At 35.8% G+C, this 20,229-nt stretch overlaps 3 protein-coding genes across 3 annotated transcripts; 2 read left to right on the top strand and 1 right to left on the bottom strand.

Moving 5' to 3' along the window:
- Positions 1–3,513: 3,513 nt before the first annotated feature.
- Positions 3,514–3,915, top strand: LOC130467247 (uncharacterized). Its single transcript, XM_056835701.1, has one exon. The coding sequence runs from the start codon at positions 3,514–3,516 to the stop codon at positions 3,913–3,915; it is 402 nt and encodes a 133-aa protein (XP_056691679.1).
- A 194-nt stretch (positions 3,916–4,109) lies between these two features.
- On the top strand, positions 4,110–13,882 carry LOC110804185 (3-oxoacyl-[acyl-carrier-protein] synthase II, chloroplastic). The gene is made up of 14 exons (XM_022009749.2): positions 4,110–4,799; positions 7,051–7,256; positions 7,344–7,547; positions 7,862–7,972; positions 8,056–8,151; positions 8,250–8,295; positions 8,384–8,463; positions 8,704–8,772; positions 8,857–8,941; positions 11,252–11,406; positions 11,482–11,562; positions 12,252–12,311; positions 12,544–12,710; positions 13,381–13,882. The coding sequence occupies exons 1-13, from the start codon at positions 4,481–4,483 to the stop codon at positions 12,658–12,660; spliced, it is 1,629 nt and encodes a 542-aa protein (XP_021865441.1). The 5' UTR covers positions 4,110–4,480; the 3' UTR covers positions 12,661–12,710; positions 13,381–13,882.
- Positions 13,883–14,228: 346 nt separating this feature from the next.
- On the bottom strand, positions 14,229–18,371 carry LOC110804184 (beta-galactosidase 15-like). Its single transcript, XM_022009747.2, has 11 exons — positions 18,146–18,371; positions 17,811–18,019; positions 17,556–17,715; positions 17,277–17,420; positions 17,086–17,174; positions 16,566–16,671; positions 16,113–16,481; positions 15,613–16,029; positions 15,037–15,491; positions 14,672–14,948; positions 14,229–14,513 (listed from the first exon to the last, which is right to left on the bottom strand). Exons 1-11 carry the CDS (start codon positions 18,317–18,319, stop codon positions 14,400–14,402), a joined length of 2,514 nt encoding a protein of 837 aa, XP_021865439.2. The 5' UTR covers positions 18,320–18,371; the 3' UTR covers positions 14,229–14,399.
- Positions 18,372–20,229: the final 1,858 nt, after the last annotated feature.

Raw genomic sequence — 20,229 nt, 5'->3', positions numbered from 1 at the left:
AGTATAAATTAAAATTTATAATAATTATAATATTCAAAATTAAATCCCAAGAAAACAATTTAAATTATTAATTTCAAAATTAATTAAAATTATTTTCGAACTGAAAATTCAAATTAAAATTCAAAACGACTCAATCGTAACACGACGTGGCACTTGGGCTTGCGAGTGCACGACTGATCGCACGGCCATGGCACAATGCAGCAGCAGCTACGCTCAAACGCAGCAAGCCAAGTCACGCTTGCGCGCAGCATGCTTGCTCGCTCGCAGCAGCTACCGAAGGGATGCATCGCTTGCTAGGCGCAAGCAACCGGCCATTAGCGAGGCTGAGCTCGTGGTGCGCGGAGTAGTGCTCGCTGGGCGACCCAGCTTGCGCTCTCCCGCGCGCGCGCCTCGTCCTTGTGCCACGCCCCTTCGCCCACCGCCCATCAACACAGCACACACGCCCAGGCTCCTCGCCTCGCGCGCGCGCCATGACTTGGTTGCTCGCTTCATTCGTACCGCATGGGCGACGAGCTCCCTTGCTCGTCGTCCCGTGCCCGCACTATACAACACCCCTTAAGGGTAACACGTAGCTTCCATTGCTTTGTGCGTGCAACTTTTATGGGCGTTTTTCAAAAAAATTTAAAATTTTTAATTCAAAATTAATGACAAATTAATAAAACATATTAATTTCATAATTTTAGGGCGAAAAATCAAAAATTTATTAATAAATTAATTTCCGATTAACATGGATTCAAATCTAGGTCATAAAAATTTAAAATTTAACATAAATTAACAATTTTTATGGTGGTTTTTAATCATGGATACCTAATTAAATCATTAGTTAATTATGAAAATCAAATCAATTCTAAATTATTCGAATTTCAACAAATTAATCATAATTACAAATTAGGTTGTATAATTAACAAGTCTAGGCATTCAAAATTGTTAAACATATACTGTAGGTCAATAAAAAACTCAAGATTTATCAACAAGAATCGCAAATATTCAATTTAACATCATAAATTTACAAACTTTTGCGTTCGAAAAACTAAAACCTCCGAAAAGTCATAGTTAGTCTTCGAATTTGGGAATTCTGGGTTCGGCCGAAGAATAATAATTTTGTCAAAATTTTAGAATGCCTTTTACATGCGGAATTGACACAAAAATCACTCGATTTGGATGAGTAACGAATAAACTGCCGAAAAACTGCGTACATATAATTAAATAAACGCAATTTGCAATTAATTAACAATTACGAAAATTAATCACCCCTTTTAATTCTTTGCAAATTTGTAAACTTTAACCATGTCATGCAATTTAGATTATGAAAATAATAAGAGGCTCGTGATACCACTGTTAGGTTATGATACATATGACAAAACATAAATCATGCGGAAAACCTTAATGCCAGGAAACATATTATTTACCCATAATCATTTAGCATAATTTAGGTGCATACACTTTGTAGCGTGCCCTCCCTAGCTGCGCCGGAACCGAACAAGAACAAGTCTTTAGGACTCCAAGTGTCGTCCCCCCGTAGATAGTCCACAGCACGTCCAGATCCGCCTTAAGATTGACCAACTAGAATCGCCCTTAAGGTACTATAATTTTCGGCTAATTATGGGCAAGAATATGACAGATTTTTCTGCTCAAAAATCACTGTTTTATTGTGTGAATACTTGTTGAAAAACTCGTGTATAAATTTATGACCCTAGGCATATATTTATAGAACCTTGGAAAGGATTTCGAATCCTGTTAGAATACTAATTAATTAATTAGAATGCTATTAGAACTCTAAATAATTAATTTAATCTTTTAGGATTAGGATTTAATCAATGCACGAATTCCGATAGCTTTAGGATTCGTATAGCACGTACACACGCACCGAACGAGCACCGCACGCCCATGCGCAAGCCTTGCGGCCCACGCTGAGCGCAAGGCGCACAGGCCCACTGCCCGCAGCCCATTTGTGCGCGCGCGCCAGCCTTGGCTGGGCCTGGTCGAGGCATTGGCGTGTTGTTGGATGCGTGTGGCTTGTTGGGCGACGGCCTGGCTTCGTGTTGGGCCTTCGTCTAGCAAACCTCGTCCGATGCTAATTCGTACGATACGCTTTCCGATTAAATTCCCGATTCCGGAATTCATTTCCGACATGAACAATATTTAATATTTCCGATTAAGGAATTAATTTCCGTTTCGAACAAATATTTAATATTTCCGTTTTCGGAATTTTTTTCCGATTCCGATAATATTTCCGATTCTGACAATGTTTCAGTTTCCGGCAATATTTCCGATTCCGGTAATATTTCCATTTCCGATAATATTTTCCGATACGTATCATGTTTCCGTTTCCGGCAACATCTACGACTTGGATAATATTTACATTTCCGATACGATCCATATTTCCGTTTCCGGCAATATCATCGTTTCCGGAGTATTCATTTACTTGCCTTTGACGATCTCAGCTCCCACTGAAACCAAGATCCGTCGATTCTGAATATCCATAGATGGAGTATTTAATGCCATTAAATACGTGATCCGTTTACGTACTATTTGTGTGACCCTACGGGTTCAGTCAAGAGTAAGATGTGGATTAATATCATTAATTCCACTTGAAATGAAGCGGCCTCTAGCTAGGCATTCAGCTCACTTGATCTCACTGAATTATTAACTTGTTAATTAATACTGAACCGCATTTATTAGACTTAACATTAAATGAATACTTGGACCAAGGGGATTATTTCCTTCAATCTTTGAGGACATTCTTTCTATTTGTTCTTATTTTGATGTTGTTTTATGGTCTCATGTTAGAAGGGATGGCAATTTCGTAGCTCATCACCTTGCTAGATTAGTGTCGTTTGGTAACGAACAAGTTTGGAAAAACCACTGCCCTTCTGAGGTTTGGGATACAATTTTATCTCTTTTTATAAAGGGATAGTGGAGGGGAGTCCTAGTAGTTCTACATGTCCAGATTTATGGAAGAAGGTTTGGGCCTTGGAGCTGCCACCTAAGGTCAAAATGTTTGTTTGGAGATTATGTTCCAATGCACTGCCAACTTGCAAGGGACTGAATAAGAGAGTTGATACTATTTCGCCTCTTTGTTCAAGATGTAAGGGTGAGGAAGAAACTGATATTCATGTAATGTGGGGTTGTCGTTTTGCGGCAGAGGTCTGGGAATGTATGGGTGTTGGTGTGTTGGTTGGAAAGAACGGCTTCCTGTCGGCTACGGAATGGGTGAGCTGGTTCTTGGATACAAGCAGCAAAGAGGAAGTGGGCAGGGTAATGATGGGCGCGTGGACATTATGGAACGAGAGAAATGGAGTAGTGAATGGGAGTGCTCCACGAGTTGCTGGGGAAGTAGCTGCGGATGCGTTGGTAACACTGCAAGCGTTCCATGACTTGCAGGAGCAAAAGAAGAAGATAACAGGGAGTAGGCGGGGTGTCGACCGACCGCATGTGAGATGGAGCTTACCAGAGGAGGGGTGGCTGAAAGTTAATGTAGATGGGGCTGTTTATGGAGATGGTGGAGTTGGAATGGGTGTAGTTATACGAAATAGTGATGGTGAGGTTTTAAGGGTGGGCTGTCAGCAAGCAAAGCAAGCACTTGAGCCATCTATAGTAGAAGCCAAGGCAATAGTGTTTGGCTTACAGATGGCTGTTCAAATGTATGCCAAACTGATAGTGTTGGAGGGTGATTGTCTAAAAGTGATCAGCAAATGCAAAAACAAGGAGCTTGATGGGACCTATTTGGGTGTGATGATCCGAGAAATTTTAGCTCTTGCTAATAATTTTGAAGCTGTTAGTTTTGAGTATGTAGTTAGAGAAGCTAATGGGGTGGCTCATGCCATTGCTCACATTACCCCTCTTGATTATAGTACAAGAGTTTGGGTGGGTGGGTGGGTGTCCAGTAGTGATAGAAGATGTTGTGGCGTCTGATTATTACTTTGCTTTTAATAATAGATCTTAACCTTCGGGTGTTTCCTCAAAAAAAAAAAAAAAAAAAATATATAATTGTGCACAAGGTCGGAGTAACTAAATTAAGTTATTATTTTATCAATTCAATACAACAAAAAATAATAATACTTCGTATAAACAAAAGTTGTGTCAGATATTTAGGGTTCTCACTTGTCACAGGACACTTGGCTCTTGTTCTTTTCTGGGTTTCTCCATTTTCCCTCTCTCAATTTTCTCTCTCCAGAAATACACAAACAATTTTTCACATAAAAATAAAATTTGAAAAGAGATCAAATTAATACACAAAAATTAAAATAAAGTAAAATAATAAAAAAAAAAAAACAAAATTTAAGAGTGTGATCTTTTCAACTTCCATTTTCTTCCGCAGATTGAATCTAGTCACAACCACCCTTTTTCTCTCTCATCATTTCCCAAAACCCCACAATTTTATTCTCATTTTCTGTGATTTTTCGATGATTTCTATATAAAAAATCATACTACCATTTCTACTGAGTAAGAGAGAAAAGCTTCATTTCTTCGTTCTCCCATGGCGGCGTACACGGTGGGGACACCACTGTGCACGTGGCTGGTGGCGGCGTGCATGTCTGTTGGTTGTGGTGGCAATAGCGGCGGCGGTGGTGGGAGAGAGAAAACTTCTTCTCTCTCCACCAGGGGTCGTAAGAAGAGAGCCATTGAGTTTAAATGCAATGCCCAGATGTTAAAGCCTTGTGATGAATACTATAGTAATCATAATAATAATAATAATAATAATAATGGTGATTTTTGTGGGTTTTCTTGTATATTTGGATCCAAATTTGGGCATATGAACTCGAGGCAAAGGCGGAGTAATCGAGCTCTTCATCCAGGTATATTAATCTGTTGAATTTTTTGAAGTGATTGTATTAATCTGTTGCTGAAGTTAGTTTCACATTGATGTCATCAATGCAGGTTTTTTCATTTTTCATTTTGGGCATAATTTTGATCAAGTTTTATTGGGTATATGATTATTTTGATATTCTGAAGTAATTTGTTGCTGGATTTAGTTTCACATTGATATTATCAATGTGGGTTTTTAATAATTTTTTTGATCATATTTGATAATTCCTGATTTTTCTGATGATCCTTTTTTGCCGTGACTTGTTATGTAATCATGGGTTTTTTTTCATTAGATTCTTGAATAATTGAAGATCAAGAATCTGTGTTAGTTGAGTGGTTTGGGCGTGTAATACGAGGCAATATTATAATTGACATCAAGCATGACTTATTTTTTGTCCCCTTCTAATATAAGTGAAGTGTGACTATGTCAAACCTGTTCATGCAATTTGTGTGAAGGGGGTGTGTGACACTTTTAGATGATGTTGCTGTTATCTGTTAATATGGGGTGAGAATCTTAATGTGCATGACATGGGCTAAAAGTGTCCACTATGCTTCCTCTTTACCCGTCATTTCGCCATCTTTTGGCAAATTTGAGGTTAGTTTATTGGATAATTGATGTTTTATAGATGAGGTTGATGAGTTTATCAGTTGAGCAATTGAGAAAGCTCGCCTTCTTTTGTTATAACAACTACTTAGGGAGGAGATTGTTGCTTTTACGTAAGTATAATTCTTGACATTTGGTGTATCTATCTAGAACTAGTAAGCTGGCCTAATTGCTTTTTTTTGGATTCAGTTTATTCTTATTTGATAAGTGTGAATCCTTAGAGCATATCATTTGATATGGGTTTATTTGTTTGATTTTCTAGGGATCTGAATTTGTCAATTCATTAGCAAGAAACGGCTTCCGATTATGATGGATTTACTATATTGCCGTGCACTTCTTTATCATGGGATCAACTCGCTTGAATTGATGTTTATTTGACTAAATGTACAGCCTCTATTGAACGGCATCTAACTAACCCTCACTACATTCTTCCGTACTGTTCACCCTCCTCCCAAATCCCTGCCTATCCACCCTACAGTAGATATTCTGAGCCTTGTAGATAGAGAAAAGAAAAAATGTGGTTTCCATCTATAAGTTACCGGTCAACCTTTCATAGACCTCAGGGGCACATAAACAAACTTTCTAAGAAACAAACTGGTTCATATTATTCAACTCTATATCTTTAACTAATTAGGGTTCTACTTCCACCTTTTTCTAATTATTTGATGTGTTCACTTTTTTGACATCGAGCTTTGATCATTAATATTCTCTTAAGGTTAAAATATTATGATTTATGAACTCATTTCTTAATGCAAATTACCTTTATTGTTTTTATTAGATACTCCCTTTGTATTTTTTTTAATGCATCTCTTGGACCGGCACACTTGCTAATGCATCATTTGAGTGATTTGACCATTAAATATCTCTAATTTTTTTGTTTGTAAAAAATATAAAAAGTTGATTTTGCGAAGATACGTATTGTGACTAATCCAACAACACTTATATTTTGGTAAAATATCAAGTCAAACATAGTATATGAATATTGCTAAAGACAAAGTAATGCATTTAAAATAAAACTGGAAGGAGTACTTAAGAACAAAAGTAGTATTCACCATTTAGTTATCTCAGGTTTCAGTACCGTGAGGCCTGTTCGTCTGTGTAATCTGAGGCAGCTGACTGCAAGCAAATTGAGCTTGTAGCCTAATGGGGTTTGCAATTAAGATAAATACTAGCTTTGAGCCCTGGGGCGGTGGTCCTGGAGCTTCTGGTGTTCAAGTCAACATCCCGACCTAAAGATAGCAATCTAATAGTAGCACTTTGTATGTAATTACACTGATATCTATAACTACAGTGAGGGAGTATTTAGAAATAATTTTAGAACACTGAAAAAAGCCATTCTATACCTTGCTCCAAAGGATGTACTTGTATGAGGAGATGTGTGATACACGCTCATGGGTCTCACCTCTTGCAATTCAACTCATAGGATGCGAGCTTAGGCATTTATCTACTTTAGGGGGTATAGGCTTCCCATCGTACAACAGTGTTGTATTCTGAGGTAACTTCTGACTGATTGATGATGCATCTTTGCCATGTTGATCTAGTTGTTTGATCTTTATGCCCTGGCACCTGGTTCTTTAATTTGAAAAAGAAGCAAAATTCCCTCCCTTATTTGTTAATAATCTTTTTCTGCATTTCAGGAAAAGCCATGGCTGTGGCAATTGAGCCTTCAATGGAGGTTACGGCTAATAAGAAGCCTCTTACAAAACAGAGGCGAGTAGTTGTGACAGGTATGGGTGTGGTAACCCCATTGGGACATGAAACGGATGTCTTCTACAATAATTTGCTTGAGGGTGTCAGCGGAATAAGTGAGATAGAGACTTTTGATTGCGCCACTTATCCTACAGTATGTCCTTTTAACTGTCTTCCTTCACATATCCTAAAAATTTCTGCTGTAAACTAAGTTACAAATTTGTTTCTTATGTGGGTGTAGAGAATTGCTGGAGAAATCAAGTCCTTCTCTACTGAAGGATGGGTTGCTCCTAAACTTTCAAAGAGAATGGACAAGTTCATGCTCTATATGCTTACTGCTGGAAAGAAAGCCTTGGCTGATGCTGGCCTTACAGAGGATATAATGAAGGACGTAAACAAAACAAAATGCGGTGTTTTGATTGGTTCTGCAATGGGAGGCATGAAGGTAGCATATTGTTTTTGCATGTACTCATTCACCATAGGATTATGTGAGTGAGACCAAATGCCCGAGCAGAATGCAGTGTCTTCAGCTTCTGTCGAGGCCATAGTCTGACTTCAAAGTCTGTTATTCTCTCTCCTTAACAAGGTTGATGCTGCTGTTGCAGCTAATTCTCCTTGTATAAATATAAGGGAAAGGAAACATTTAGTGAGCTCGAGTTTGGGTCACCATGATGTTTGGACGACCTACCTATTAGAGAAGATATTGTCTCTCATGCGAGTATGCAACTGTTGCTAAATATTTCCTTCATATATGAGCAGGTTTTTTATGATGCAATACAAGCTCTCCGTATCTCATACAAGAAGATGAATCCTTTTTGTGTGCCTTTCGCAACAACAAATATGGGATCTGCCATGCTGGCGATGGACTTGGTGAGCTGTTCTTTACTGCTATTGAAAAAGAAGGTCCTGCCTTTGTTCTCCTGATGATTTTTAATTGTTAATTTTCACCACAGGGATGGATGGGCCCAAATTATTCAATCTCTACTGCTTGTGCAACCAGCAACTTTTGTATACTTAGTGCAGCGAACCATATTATTAGAGGCGAAGCTGTAAGTATTCCTGAAATGGGAGGCGAAGCTAGTTTCTGCTCATATAGTTTATCTATTCATATTGATTTTGTTCCCGAAAATCTATTGAGTGAATGTAGGATTTGATGCTTTGTGGTGGCTCAGATTCCGCAATAATACCGATTGGTACATGCTTTTTCCTTTTTATTTCTCATTAGTTTTGGTCTTGTTTAATAATATACTTACTAATCAATACTTTGAACCAATCAAATAGGCCTGGGAGGATTTGTAGCTTGCAAAGCACTTTCACAAAGGAACAGTGACCCTACCAAAGCATCGCGCCCCTGGGATATTGTATGATAAATATCATGGTTTGATTAGAAGTGTTCATTCTTTTTCTTTGTTGATTTTGTGATTAGGATCATATTGTACTCCCTGAATTAGTTAGCATCCTTGAGACTCGGGAGTACATTGTGGCCTAGGCTGTTTAAAATATAATTTTTCTGCGCAAAAGTTCTGTAAGATTAACAAGTTAGGCATTTAGTGGAACAGAGGATGTTTAACTCTACCTTCATTGGATTTGTTGTCCAACAGAATCGTGATGGATTTGTTATGGGGGAAGGAGCTGGTGTTCTGCTTCTGGAAGAATTAGATCATGCTCTGGTATAATGGCTTTTCACAATTGCTTTGTTATCACTTTTGGTCAAGTGTGTGTTTGTTAACAGGATTGCTTTCTAATTCCTGTAGGCAAGAGGTGCAGAAATCTATGCAGAATTTTTGGGTGGTAGTTTCACTTGTGATGCCTATCATGTGACTGAGCCTCACCCAGAAGGTATTTAAGCAAGGTTTTAGTGCTTGGTTCTCTCTGTTTTACATTGACTGAAATTCACAAGCAGACTGTTCTGTTTTCATTTGAGGTGATCTGTGCTTTTATGTTAAGCTTTCATTAATGACTAATCTCTCATCAGTTTTCTTTAAAACTTGAATGTTTTTTGGTTTAGATGTACATTTGGACAAAAACCCTTCTGTATAGCAAAGTGTTTTTGCAAATCCATGCACACTGGGAGAGAAAAACTGACTCTAACTGGGTGGTACTTTTGGTCAATGACAGTTCTAATAGAAGCTTTTTACAATTTTGGAGGAGAAATAATTATTTTAAAAAAGATTAGTCGATTCTAGCATTGTGTCAGGGAGTGTTTTTGATGGCTGTGCAGTTCACATTAATTACTGGTTGTATTGTGTTCTGGAGGCCCCCCCTTCTCGCGGGAGCCTTTTTGAGGCAATCGGGTAATGATAATGATGATTGTGTTCTGGAGACATGCTTTTGTTGATTTCCTCCCTTGAATCATGGAAATGTATTCTTAATCTTAATTAAAGTGGAGAATTCCTATTATTCTTGTAGTGTTGACATTAGCCATGGATCTAGGACCTGACCAGACATGCTGGGATATTACTCATATTTTAGGGTCTGTCTGTCTGTGTCAGCGTTACCAGATTTGCTTGTACCCCCTGCGAATCTCGAATTAGTTCGCCCGTACCTAATCGGGTTCTACAGCGACCCAATTCGTTGTAGTTCGCGAACCAAATCGTTAGTATTGTCATGCCGAATCCGAAACCCTAGTTGTAGCTATTGGAGGTCGGGGAAGACAACAACAACAACAACAAAGCCTTAGTCCCAACATGATTTGGGGTCGGCTAACATGAATCGTCGTAGGAGATCCGAGATCGTCAAAAAAAACAAGGAAGAGAAAGTGGAATTAATGCAAGTAAGATAAGAGAAAAATGTATATATATTATAGAAGAAATATATATTAAAATGTATATATTATAGAAGGTCGGGGAAGACAAGAAAAGAAAATGTATGTTGGGGCTTTTATTTGGAAGGAAATAACATGTTTTCTGAGTATGAATGTATGAGTATTAAAATAAAATCTTGAACAATTTTGTTTTTAAAAATCCTGAAAAAAATAGTTTCAAATCCCTCTTGAGAACCTAAAACCAGCCAACCAGCGAATTGCGAACCCGAACTCGTACCCGTACCAAAGCGAATCACGAATCAGGTAACCCTGGTCTGTGTTCAAAGTTTTTAGACCCAGTGGATCTGGGGTGGATCCAAAACCTATCCCAAAGAACAGACTAAGCTTCCTTTTTTATTTCCCGAAAAATTGTCGAACATACAAAGTACACCATTTTTTATGCAATGGAAGGTACTACAATGTTTAAAATATAAATTTCTCTCTGCCCAATTTTGTCAGTCTGTCCCCTTCACATTTTGCACCTTGTGTCTATAGCTCTCGAGACTCAACCTTAGTAATTCGTGGTTAGAAGTAATTAGTATTAGTATTGAACTCATAGGAATTTTGGGAGTTCCTAATTTTCAATCGATCTTTAAACAAATTGTAGTGCCTCCACTATTGCTGCATGTATGCATAAATTGATTACACGAGCTTCACCCAATCCAAGTTAGCACAAGCTAACAATTTGATCAAATGGTTATTGAAGGAAAGGAAACCAAAGCTACCATTGAAGTACATTGCTCTGTTGTACCGTTATTCAAACCTGTTCAAACACCTTCCTTCGTTGTTAGTGGGATGAATTTTATTTGGGGATATTATTTGGTTTGCCCCTTTTACATGGCACATTTTTCGCAAGTGTATGTATGGAATTTAGTGGGACCAAGGATAAGTTCGTGTGGTATCTAGCTCTTATTGTTTGTCCGTGGTGTAATTGCTGTAATTGGGTGGGTGGGGGTTTTAGGGTCTACTAGATTTCGGAGACTAAGGAATTGGGTTTCTCTGGATTTGGAGGACATTATATCCTGTGTTGTTCTTTTATAAGTTGTATGGAGTACCTGATATCTTGAGTTATGATGCATAAGGGTTTGTGCAAACACAATTTTCTTTCTGGCTTTTAAAGTGCCAGTTAGTTAAATTAAAATGTTGTTATGTCTTTTGGCTTGTACCTACTACCTACTCAATATATTAGTTATGACACGGACTTTTGATGACCTCTGTCATTTCATGGTTCTTTATGCTGCGCCCCCCACCCACCCTATGTTTTGACTGCTTCTTTAGTGTACTTCTTCCTTCAGAAAACTGGTAATGATTTTCCCCTGATAATGATAATGATAATGATAATGAAGGGGTCGGAGTTACACTCTGCATTGAGAAAGCCTTGGCTGAGGCTGGTCTTGCCAAGGAAGATATCAACTATATAAATGCGCATGCTACATCAACTCCAACTGGAGATCTTAAGGAATACCAAGCTTTGGTTCGCTGTTTTGGTGATAATCCCGAGGTAACAAAGTTTTACTTATTTCGTCAAGTGCCATATATTTAGAATAATTATCTTATAAGATTTTCTCATTCACAGGTGAAAATAAACTCTTCAAAGTCCATGACTGGCCATCTTCTTGGAGCAGCCGGTGCTATTGAAGCTGTTGCAACTATACAGGTAACGTTATAAATATAGGATATAATCAGATAATTATAGGAGAGAATCAGATAATTAGTTGATAGCTTGTAGAAACTTTTGGATTGAGTATCCCAGGACTGGTAAGCTCCTGATATTTAATTCGCAACATGGTTTTTGCTTGACCAATTGTTGGTAAGTATATGCTTTTTTTCTCCTGGGTAGCGGTGAGGAACGTGATTTAATCTGGTTGGCTCTTAGCTTGAAATGTCCATTGATCGGAGTTTAGAAAGGGTCATATTAACTTTAGATTTGGTTATCAGCATTTGTGGTTTTGCTTGGTCTTCTTAGCAAAACTTGTTTGATAGTACAATATCTTTAGATTTGGTTTTCCTGGGCCATACTCTGTATTAATTAAGAGTGTCACTGTTCTTCTGGGATTGGCGTTAGCGATTCCATCAGGATTAACTTTAATGTTTCAAGTTTCTCTTTAGCATCTACTTTTCACATCTCTCTTTTTCATTAACTTAATCAAAGCTACCATTGAAGTACATTGCTCTTTAGATTTGTCATTTTCTTTTGCTCACTCAAAAAAATGATTGAAAAAAAAGATAAAAAAACAGTTTTCAGATTCGTTAACTATGGCAGAGAAGGATAAGATTCCATCAGAACCTATCTGGCAGTCTGGCTACATGGTTTTCGACTAATGCTTCATATGTGTGCTGTAACAGGCAATACGAACAGGATGGCTACATCCAAATATCAACCTTGAAAATCCAGATGAAGGCGTGGTACGGTTTTCTTTTTTATGATATACCTTGTATCTTTTGTAGTTGATTATTGTCTTACAAGTTGTTGTCTGCACACCACTGTAAATTCTGCACAAACTTTCTGTTGAGTTGCCAAGCAAATTAAGATATGTGCTCCAATAAGATGTCGGTGAATTATGGATAATGGTTTTGTCTGTCGATATTTTTGTCATGTGGCATTGAATAATCATCTAACTTGAAGTGCTAAATCCAGGACACTAAGTTGCTGGTTGGTCCTAAGAAAGAAAGACTGGAAGTCAAGGCAGCTTTGTCCAATTCATTCGGGTTTGGTGGACAGAATTCATCAATCATATTTGCTCCATACAAGTAGTTCATTCTTGCTACCGTTGCTTCACTTAATAATGGTGCTGAACGTATCAGGTTTGCTGCTTCTCCAGGTTCATTATAGCTTTTTGGACCTTTAGCTTTTAATTTTCAGCAAACTTTTCGCAAGATACATCTGTCTAGAAATGTGGAGACACGAATACAGTTTAGTTTGGAATTGAAAGGTTCTGGAAACATTGGAGAGCTATTCAATTTGTCTTTGTTTATAAGATGTTCAAACATGAAAAAATGTGTCAAAAATAATAAGAAAGAACTTTATGCTGTTCCACTATAAAAGCAGCTAAATAAAACTGCAAAATATTTGATGAGTGAATATTTGTTGCATTTCACGGTGCCTTCAGATTTCACTATTTTAATGCACGACACAATTTCCTTTTAGGGAAATTTCTTTTTAGATGTCACAATTCTATTATGAGAAAATTTTATTTGGTGAAATGTCATCTTTGCCCTCACTTGTAACGAGTTGAAAGTGATGGTTGGGTTGGTTGTTGCGGTTAAGGGGCACTTTTGTCCTTTAACTTTCTTTTTTTTACCTCTCCTTAATATGTGCTGAACATTTAAAATAAGAATGGAGAAAGTATATGCTGAAGATTTTAATTAAACTTTTTGGAACTGCATTAGTTGACAATCTCTAAAATAGAGTTTAAGTTTGAAGAGGACATGAACACTTTGAGGTTTCTGAAATAACGTGCATGCTTCTGTACAGGGTGCGAATTGATGGGTTTGCTACACCTTGGTGATAAAAGGGCAGATTGCTACTATCTCTAACCTTGCATTCCTAGAAAAGATGGTAGAAGAACGTGACGTGATATGCTTTTGCATGGAAAGCAGGCTCAGTTTAAATGCAGCAACAAAAAAATAGCTTTGGTTGCTTGATTCTGGAGCAGATTTATTATTGTTGCTCAGCAAATTGGCAGTTTCATACTGCTCAACAGGATATGAATATCATTATCCGCTACATAACATAAAAACAAACTAGTGTTTTTTCATTCATGTACAAGTGTAATAGATCGATCGAATTGGTTTTGTTAATCTTGATAGTCAGTTTAGAATAGACTTTTACGTTCCAATTACTACTGTTGAAGGTTAAGACTTTCCCGTCACTGTCATTGTCATTGATGCTCTCATAATCTTCAGTTGATGTGAAGAAGATGGAGAGTTAAATTCGTTGCTGCAGTTAGTTGAAGCATTTGCTGTTGTTGAGTAGAGATTTTGATTCCGTAGTTTGTATTCTTTTTTTATCTTCAGAACTGATAAACGCCATTCAGATTAAAATGTCTTCATATTCGGAGAAACTATGATTATTCTTTACTTATTCCTCGTATAAACTACGAATTATTTAGGTAAAATTGATATTACTTTAAAAGGTTTCAACTTTTGATTATCTTAAAACGGTCTCAAACTATAGCGAGTTCTTTTAAAGAATAGCTCCTTAATTAGTTAAAATTGATTAAGACTCATATTTTAGTTAATTAAATAACCACAAAACTACGAAGGGTCAGGAGGGGAGCGTAAAATGACAGTAATTAGTATTTAGAATAATGATGACAGTAGTGAATGAAAATACTCCATAACTAAAAATTGTATTTTGGACAAACTATGTACCATTATTCTTTACTTATTCCTCGTTTAATCTAACCTAACTACGAGGTATTTATTATGCTAAAACAAATCCTATAAACTTTGCATTAAAATAAACTAACTCCTAATTAATTAACCACTAAACTATTGGCAAACTATCTCCACTGCAAGCCTCTTGCTTTCATCTCCACAGTTTGATGCTGCACCAAATACTTTCTCTGAAACATCCACTGAACAACTCTCTTTGCCAACACAAGCCTGCCAATATTTTAAACATAAATTAGAATTCATAATATAATTACTTCTTCGTTTTACATAATGTTCTTTACGGTTACTATTTGCACAAATATTAAGACAATGTAAACAATATTAATTATGAAACCTATTAAACTGGAAAAAATAACACAAACGCTTACCTTAGTGAGAATGGTCTTAGCATCATTGGCTCCTTCACACAATCCCTTCTCAAATGAACCACAAGAACCAGTTGGATTACCGAAACTCGCAAAATTAATACCAGAAATGTATCTTCCTTCACACGACAACTCTATTGTCTTTCCCTCGTATGCATTCGCACAAGCACCTCCTGTTCGTACTGTTTTGAAGCTCACTTGGGTCGGGTTTCCCCCGAATTCCTCGAATAGTACTAGGGTGTTCACATCGTCCCTTAGGAAAGATCGCGGTACATGGTACCTTCAATTAAAAAAAATAAAAAGATTATGAAACAGACTAAAACAGAAAACATGTAAGTAAACATAGTACTACAGTAATTAGAACTTACTCAGTTTGGACGGATTTGCCGCAGTTGAAGACACACTTGTTGTTATCATATTGGCCACGATAATCACAAGCTTTAAGATCACAACCATCATTACCAGCTAAATAAGTTTGCCAAAATCTACCAATACTAATTCCATTCACAAAAGCTTCACCCTTTCCCATACCACTTAAGTCAACAATAACAGGTTCAGTTCCCAATGGTGGTTCGAATGTTGTTTTATACCAAGTCATTTTCCTGTTTATTGGCATATTACGTTCATCTTTCCATTTTAGTGCATTGACTGATTCTTCACTATAGAGTTTGTGATTATCGAGACCTTGTAAACCAGTTGCGTATGTCCATGTTTGAGAAGATAAGTCCTTTGTCACAACCTCATTGTTGTTACTCTTCTTTCCTACTATCTTTATTGGACCCATTAGTCCTACTTGAGTCTTGTCGAAGAATGGACCATAGTTCTACATACAAGTTAAAAAGGATTCAAAACAAAACGTTAATTAATTATATAATGATGCAGTATATATATTATCAAACAGATTAAAACGGAAAATATAAATTAAGATCAATTAGTTAATTTACCTGAAGTCCAACGGTAGCACTAAGGAGTGAAATAATGTTGTTTCCCTTTTTGAAATTATTAACCTTTTGGTCAAAAAAGAAGTGGTAATGACCTTGAGCATATTGAGAACCAACTTCTTTGCCATTAACATAAGCATGAAGAACATGTGTACTTGAATTAACTTGTAGGCTCATATCATCACTCCAAATAGGATCATTCTCATCAAGGTTAACATTAGTCATGTACCATAAATAATCACTTGTGTCATTTGTAACACTCTTTTGTTCAAGTAAAACATCCGATGTAAATTCACCAACACCAACATCGCCTTTGACATAACTACCGATTAATTCAGGTCTCCAACTCCAACTTAGTGAAGTCGGTTCTTGTTCTGCTTCGTTGCTTATTCTTGCTTTCAAGGAAGTTTGTGTGTTCACCTATATACAATACAATACAATGATCAATATATAAAACACAACGTAAACTAGTAGTACGTAAGAAAGTGTAAATATGTACCAACCTTAGCAGTATTGTATAGTTCGTGTTTGCAATCGTGAAGAATACTAACAGACCAAGCAGGAATGGTGAGGTTTTGACCATCAAGTGTAATAGTTGCGTCGACAGAAGTATTATCGTTGTTAATGAAACAACTTGAGATATCTTGGTATTTATAACTTGTCATTGTAACAGAGTTACCCAAATCAGTTTTGAGAATATCTCCATAAGTTAATTCCTTTTCCATAGAGTGTAACACATCGTGAAGTTGTTTGAGATGTCCGTATTTGGGTTGATTCAAATTACCATATTCATCGAGTGGTGCATCGTAATCGTAACTTGTACTAATGTACGGTCCACCAGTAGTTCTTCCGAAGTTAGTTCCTCCATGGTACTGCAAATTTATATTAATTACTATTAATAATTAATTAGAATAAGAATATATATTATTGTATAGGTAATTAAATTAGTAAATTACCATGTAGTAATTTTGAAGAGTGCCTCCAGTTTGGAAGAAACGGGCAACAGCATAAGCAACATCTTCTGAAGTTCTGTATGGACGTTTACCACCCCATGCTTTGAACCTATACGTCCAACAAATTAATTAAAAATAAACCAGGCCATCTAATCATACAATTTAGAAGGTCGATCAGAAATAAAAAACTAAACTATTTAATCAGTAATTTAGAAGGTGGATCATAAATTAAAAACAACCCATTTAATCACACAATTTAGTAGGTGGATCAGAAATAAAAAAAAAAAAACTATTTAATCACACGGTTTAGAAGGTAGATCCGAAATTAAAAACAACCCATTTAATCACGTAGTTTAGACGGTGGAACAGAAATTAAAAATAACCCATTAATCACCCAATTTAGAAGGTGGATCATAATGCACAATGAGCATGGTGCACGTTAAAAACACAATTACATAGCTAAAATAACAGTAAAGAACACGAATAATTTGCCAAATCAAATTTTGTGAAGAAAATAACTTACCATCCAGTCCAGTTTTCGGTCCAGATCTTTGGGACATTAGGATTGTTTGGGGTAAAATCATGACAGTACCAACCATTGCATGTGTTAATCTGATTATTAGAGAAAATAAAACATAATTAGACGCTAATAATACAAATAATTTTTTTAAGAAAACAAATTAGCTAGTTTAGTTTGGTATGATGATTTGATACCATTGGTTGAGGTGCATCACTTTGTTGGCACATAAGCCATGGGACTCCAATGTTTTGAGCTACGGCCATTTTTGCACACCAATTTAGGTATTCTTTCCCAGCATCTCCATACGGAGCCATTACATTGCCGTATTCGTTTTCGATCTATAATAATCATACCAAAATATAATGTCAAATTAGATAATTAGGACTACTAATTAATTAAATTAATTAGGAGAACTAATCAAGACCATAAATTCCATAATTAAGTGTAGAGTGATTGAGTTCAAATTAACAAACCTGGGCAAGGATAATTGGACCACCTTGAGAAGCAAAAAGGTTCTCATTTTTAACCATATCAACTATCAACGTTGTGAAGTTTTGCATCTCATCCATAAATACTTTATTATTTGTTCGAAGCTCGATTCCGGGCATGTTGTGTAGCCATACCGGAAACCCTCTATTCAAAACAAAATTCAATACATTAATTATTTATTTTATTATTATTAATATTAATTAAGGATAAAGGATAGATAGATTATGAAGTGTACATACCCGTAATTCCATTCAGCACAAGCGTATGGGCCGATACGTAGAATAGCATAAAGTCCAGCATCTTGAACCGTCTTCAAAAACCTTATCAGATTATTTCTACCGGTAAAATCATACTGTCTACGTACAGGCTCGTGCGAATTCCAAAACACGTAAGTCTCAATTGCATCAAGACCTCCATCTTTTGATTTTTTGATCAAGTCAGGCCACATCTAGTTAACCAAATAATTAAAAACAATTCATTAATAAAAAGTCATACGACATCTACACAATTTGCCATAATTAGTAAATTAAATTATGCTATTGTAATGTAACGTTGAGATATAATGTATACATACCTCAGGAGTACTACGAGGGTAATGGATGGAACCAGATAAGATGATCTTACGTTCACCATTGATGAGAATTGCACGTCCATCTTGAGAAACTTCGGTAGCGAAAGTCGAATGCGTAACACTAAGAATGGTGATGATTCCTAACAGAAGACTAAACATCATATTATGATTCTTCATCTTTGATGATGTATGAGAGATTATACGATGATTAATTAAGCTAATGATGAATTGATGAAGAATAACGAACCCCTATTTATAGTGTCAATAGACCTACGTCTGTAGTATTAGAATTTTACTAACTTACTAATCCTTTATCTTATCCAATTAATATATTTTGCGCAAGATAAATAACATTAAGGATATATTTATTATTAATAATATGATTATTATTGTGTTATAATTATATCTTTATCTTATTGTGTATTTGTACGTGTTCATGAGTCTAGTTTCCTAGCTACGGAGTACAGCCTAATAGAACCTGAACCGTTACAAAACACCTACGTCGTATGTAATATTAGAATTTGACTATGTTACAAATCCTTAATCTTATATCCAATATATTTGTATTTGTTCATGAGTCTCGCTAGTTTTTATTAACTTGACTTATCCTTCCTTAACTTATAATATTTTATCCGAAATTAACTGAACTTATCTAAATTTATTTAAACTTATTTTTTCTAAATAGGTGGAAATAAGGTGAATAGAACATCTTATCTATTTTTTACTACGTAATAACTAAGTTTGGTTTTTGTGGTTGATTAGAACTTAATCTGATATTCCTATTTAATTTCAAGTTGAACTATCGATCGTCATATGGTAGCAAGAATTGAACATCAAACCTCATGGATTAAAAGTTTCACTTCCTACCATCTCAACTAGCTACAATTTTAGTCATATTTTCACATATAAATGGAAAATACAATCATTTAAAATTGGGCACATTTTTCGAAAACGTAAACCCGACTAAAAGTAAACACAAATTCTTATTTACAATGGGTGTACAATAAATATTGTACACCGAAGTAAAAGTTAACTCAAAATGCTTAAAAGTTAAGCTTATATATGTAAAAGTTGTCTATTTTTAAGTGATTAATTTTTTCATTTTAGTAAAACTTATTTCTTCAAAATCACTTATAATGTATAAAATTAATCATTTAATCATTTCTATCAACTTTTTTTTACTAATATAAAAGTTAATCAAAACTAGGTTAAAGTTACGAGAAAAGGGGTAAAAGTTATCTTGGTGTACAATAAATTTATTGTGCACCTTGTGCACGCAAGACCTTTTGAAAAGTAAAACCTGGAGCAACGCCCGGGCCACACACTAGTTTATCATCAAAAAGTGTTTTTCTTACGGAGTAATTCAATTTCTTAGAATCCTATATAACTTGAAAGTGCGGTGAGTTTGCGACTTCAAGAGAGTTACTAATTTGTTAATTATCCTATGAACTCATACTACTTGATTTTTATCCTATGACACTAATTTTTAATGTCGTAATTTACGACCTTTGCCAACTCTGCGATAGACTGGTAGTATGAGTATGTGACCGGATCTAATTATTATACTCCGTCGACTGGTTTGTTATTAGATATATGGACTCTTTATAATTAAGAACTAGTGTGTTGCCCTAACAATGCCTCCAGTTGCTACTTTGAATAATATAAGTATATTCGACTTATTTTATTAAAAAAAATGCGTAAAAGAAAATAGTTATTATGTCGCCAATGGGAAAAAAATTCAAAAACCACAAAATTAAAGTTTCTAAGTTATTCTTTATAAATGTTTTTTTAATATATTAGTATATATATATCAATGCGGAATATGGCATTTACGAGTATTTCATAAATCATTAATTAATCAACTTCTTTAATTTAATTCCCTCATATTTCATTAAGTTTTCAATTAAAATATTGTGTTACGTAGGGCCCAAATAGACGAAGATTTGAATGAAATCCGTCAGGAGGTGGTGGATATAAAACGTTTCTTAAAATTAGGCGGTAAATAAACAAAACCTGAAACTTAAAAGACGGTAAATATCAAATTATCCCATTTTGAAGAGGTATTGCCTGCTTTCCTGTGATAGGCA

The sequence above is a fragment of the Spinacia oleracea genome, chromosome 2, assembly GCF_020520425.1.
Source record: "Spinacia oleracea cultivar Varoflay chromosome 2, BTI_SOV_V1, whole genome shotgun sequence".
Classification (NCBI taxonomy): domain Eukaryota; kingdom Viridiplantae; phylum Streptophyta; class Magnoliopsida; order Caryophyllales; family Amaranthaceae; genus Spinacia; species Spinacia oleracea.
Note: the sequence above shows the minus strand (reverse complement) of the source record. Positions and strands in the feature narration are given on the sequence as shown.

What these genes read in the sequence shown, in the direction of transcription:
- LOC110804185 (XM_022009749.2), top strand. Translation starts at nt 4,481, where the DNA reads ATGGCGGCGTACACGGTGGGGACACCACTGTGCACGTGGCTGGTGGCG. An exon ending in TAATCGAGCTCTTCATCCAG is followed by an intron (nt 4,800 to 7,050) that starts GTATATTAATCT and finishes TCTGCATTTCAG; the next exon opens with GAAAAGCCATGGCTGTGGCA. An exon ending in ATATTATTAGAGGCGAAGCT is followed by an intron (nt 8,152 to 8,249) that starts GTAAGTATTCCT and finishes GAGTGAATGTAG; the next exon opens with GATTTGATGCTTTGTGGTGG.
- LOC110804184 (XM_022009747.2), bottom strand. Translation starts at nt 18,319, where the DNA reads ATGAAGAATCATAATATGATGTTTAGTCTTCTGTTAGGAATCATCACC. An exon ending in GTGATGCACCTCAACCAATG is followed by an intron (nt 17,175 to 17,276) that starts GTATCAAATCAT and finishes TCTAATAATCAG; the next exon opens with ATTAACACATGCAATGGTTG. An exon ending in CTCTTCAAAATTACTACATG is followed by an intron (nt 16,482 to 16,565) that starts GTAATTTACTAA and finishes ATAAATTTGCAG; the next exon opens with TACCATGGAGGAACTAACTT.
- LOC130467247 (XM_056835701.1), top strand. Translation starts at nt 3,514, where the DNA reads ATGGGTGTAGTTATACGAAATAGTGATGGTGAGGTTTTAAGGGTGGGC.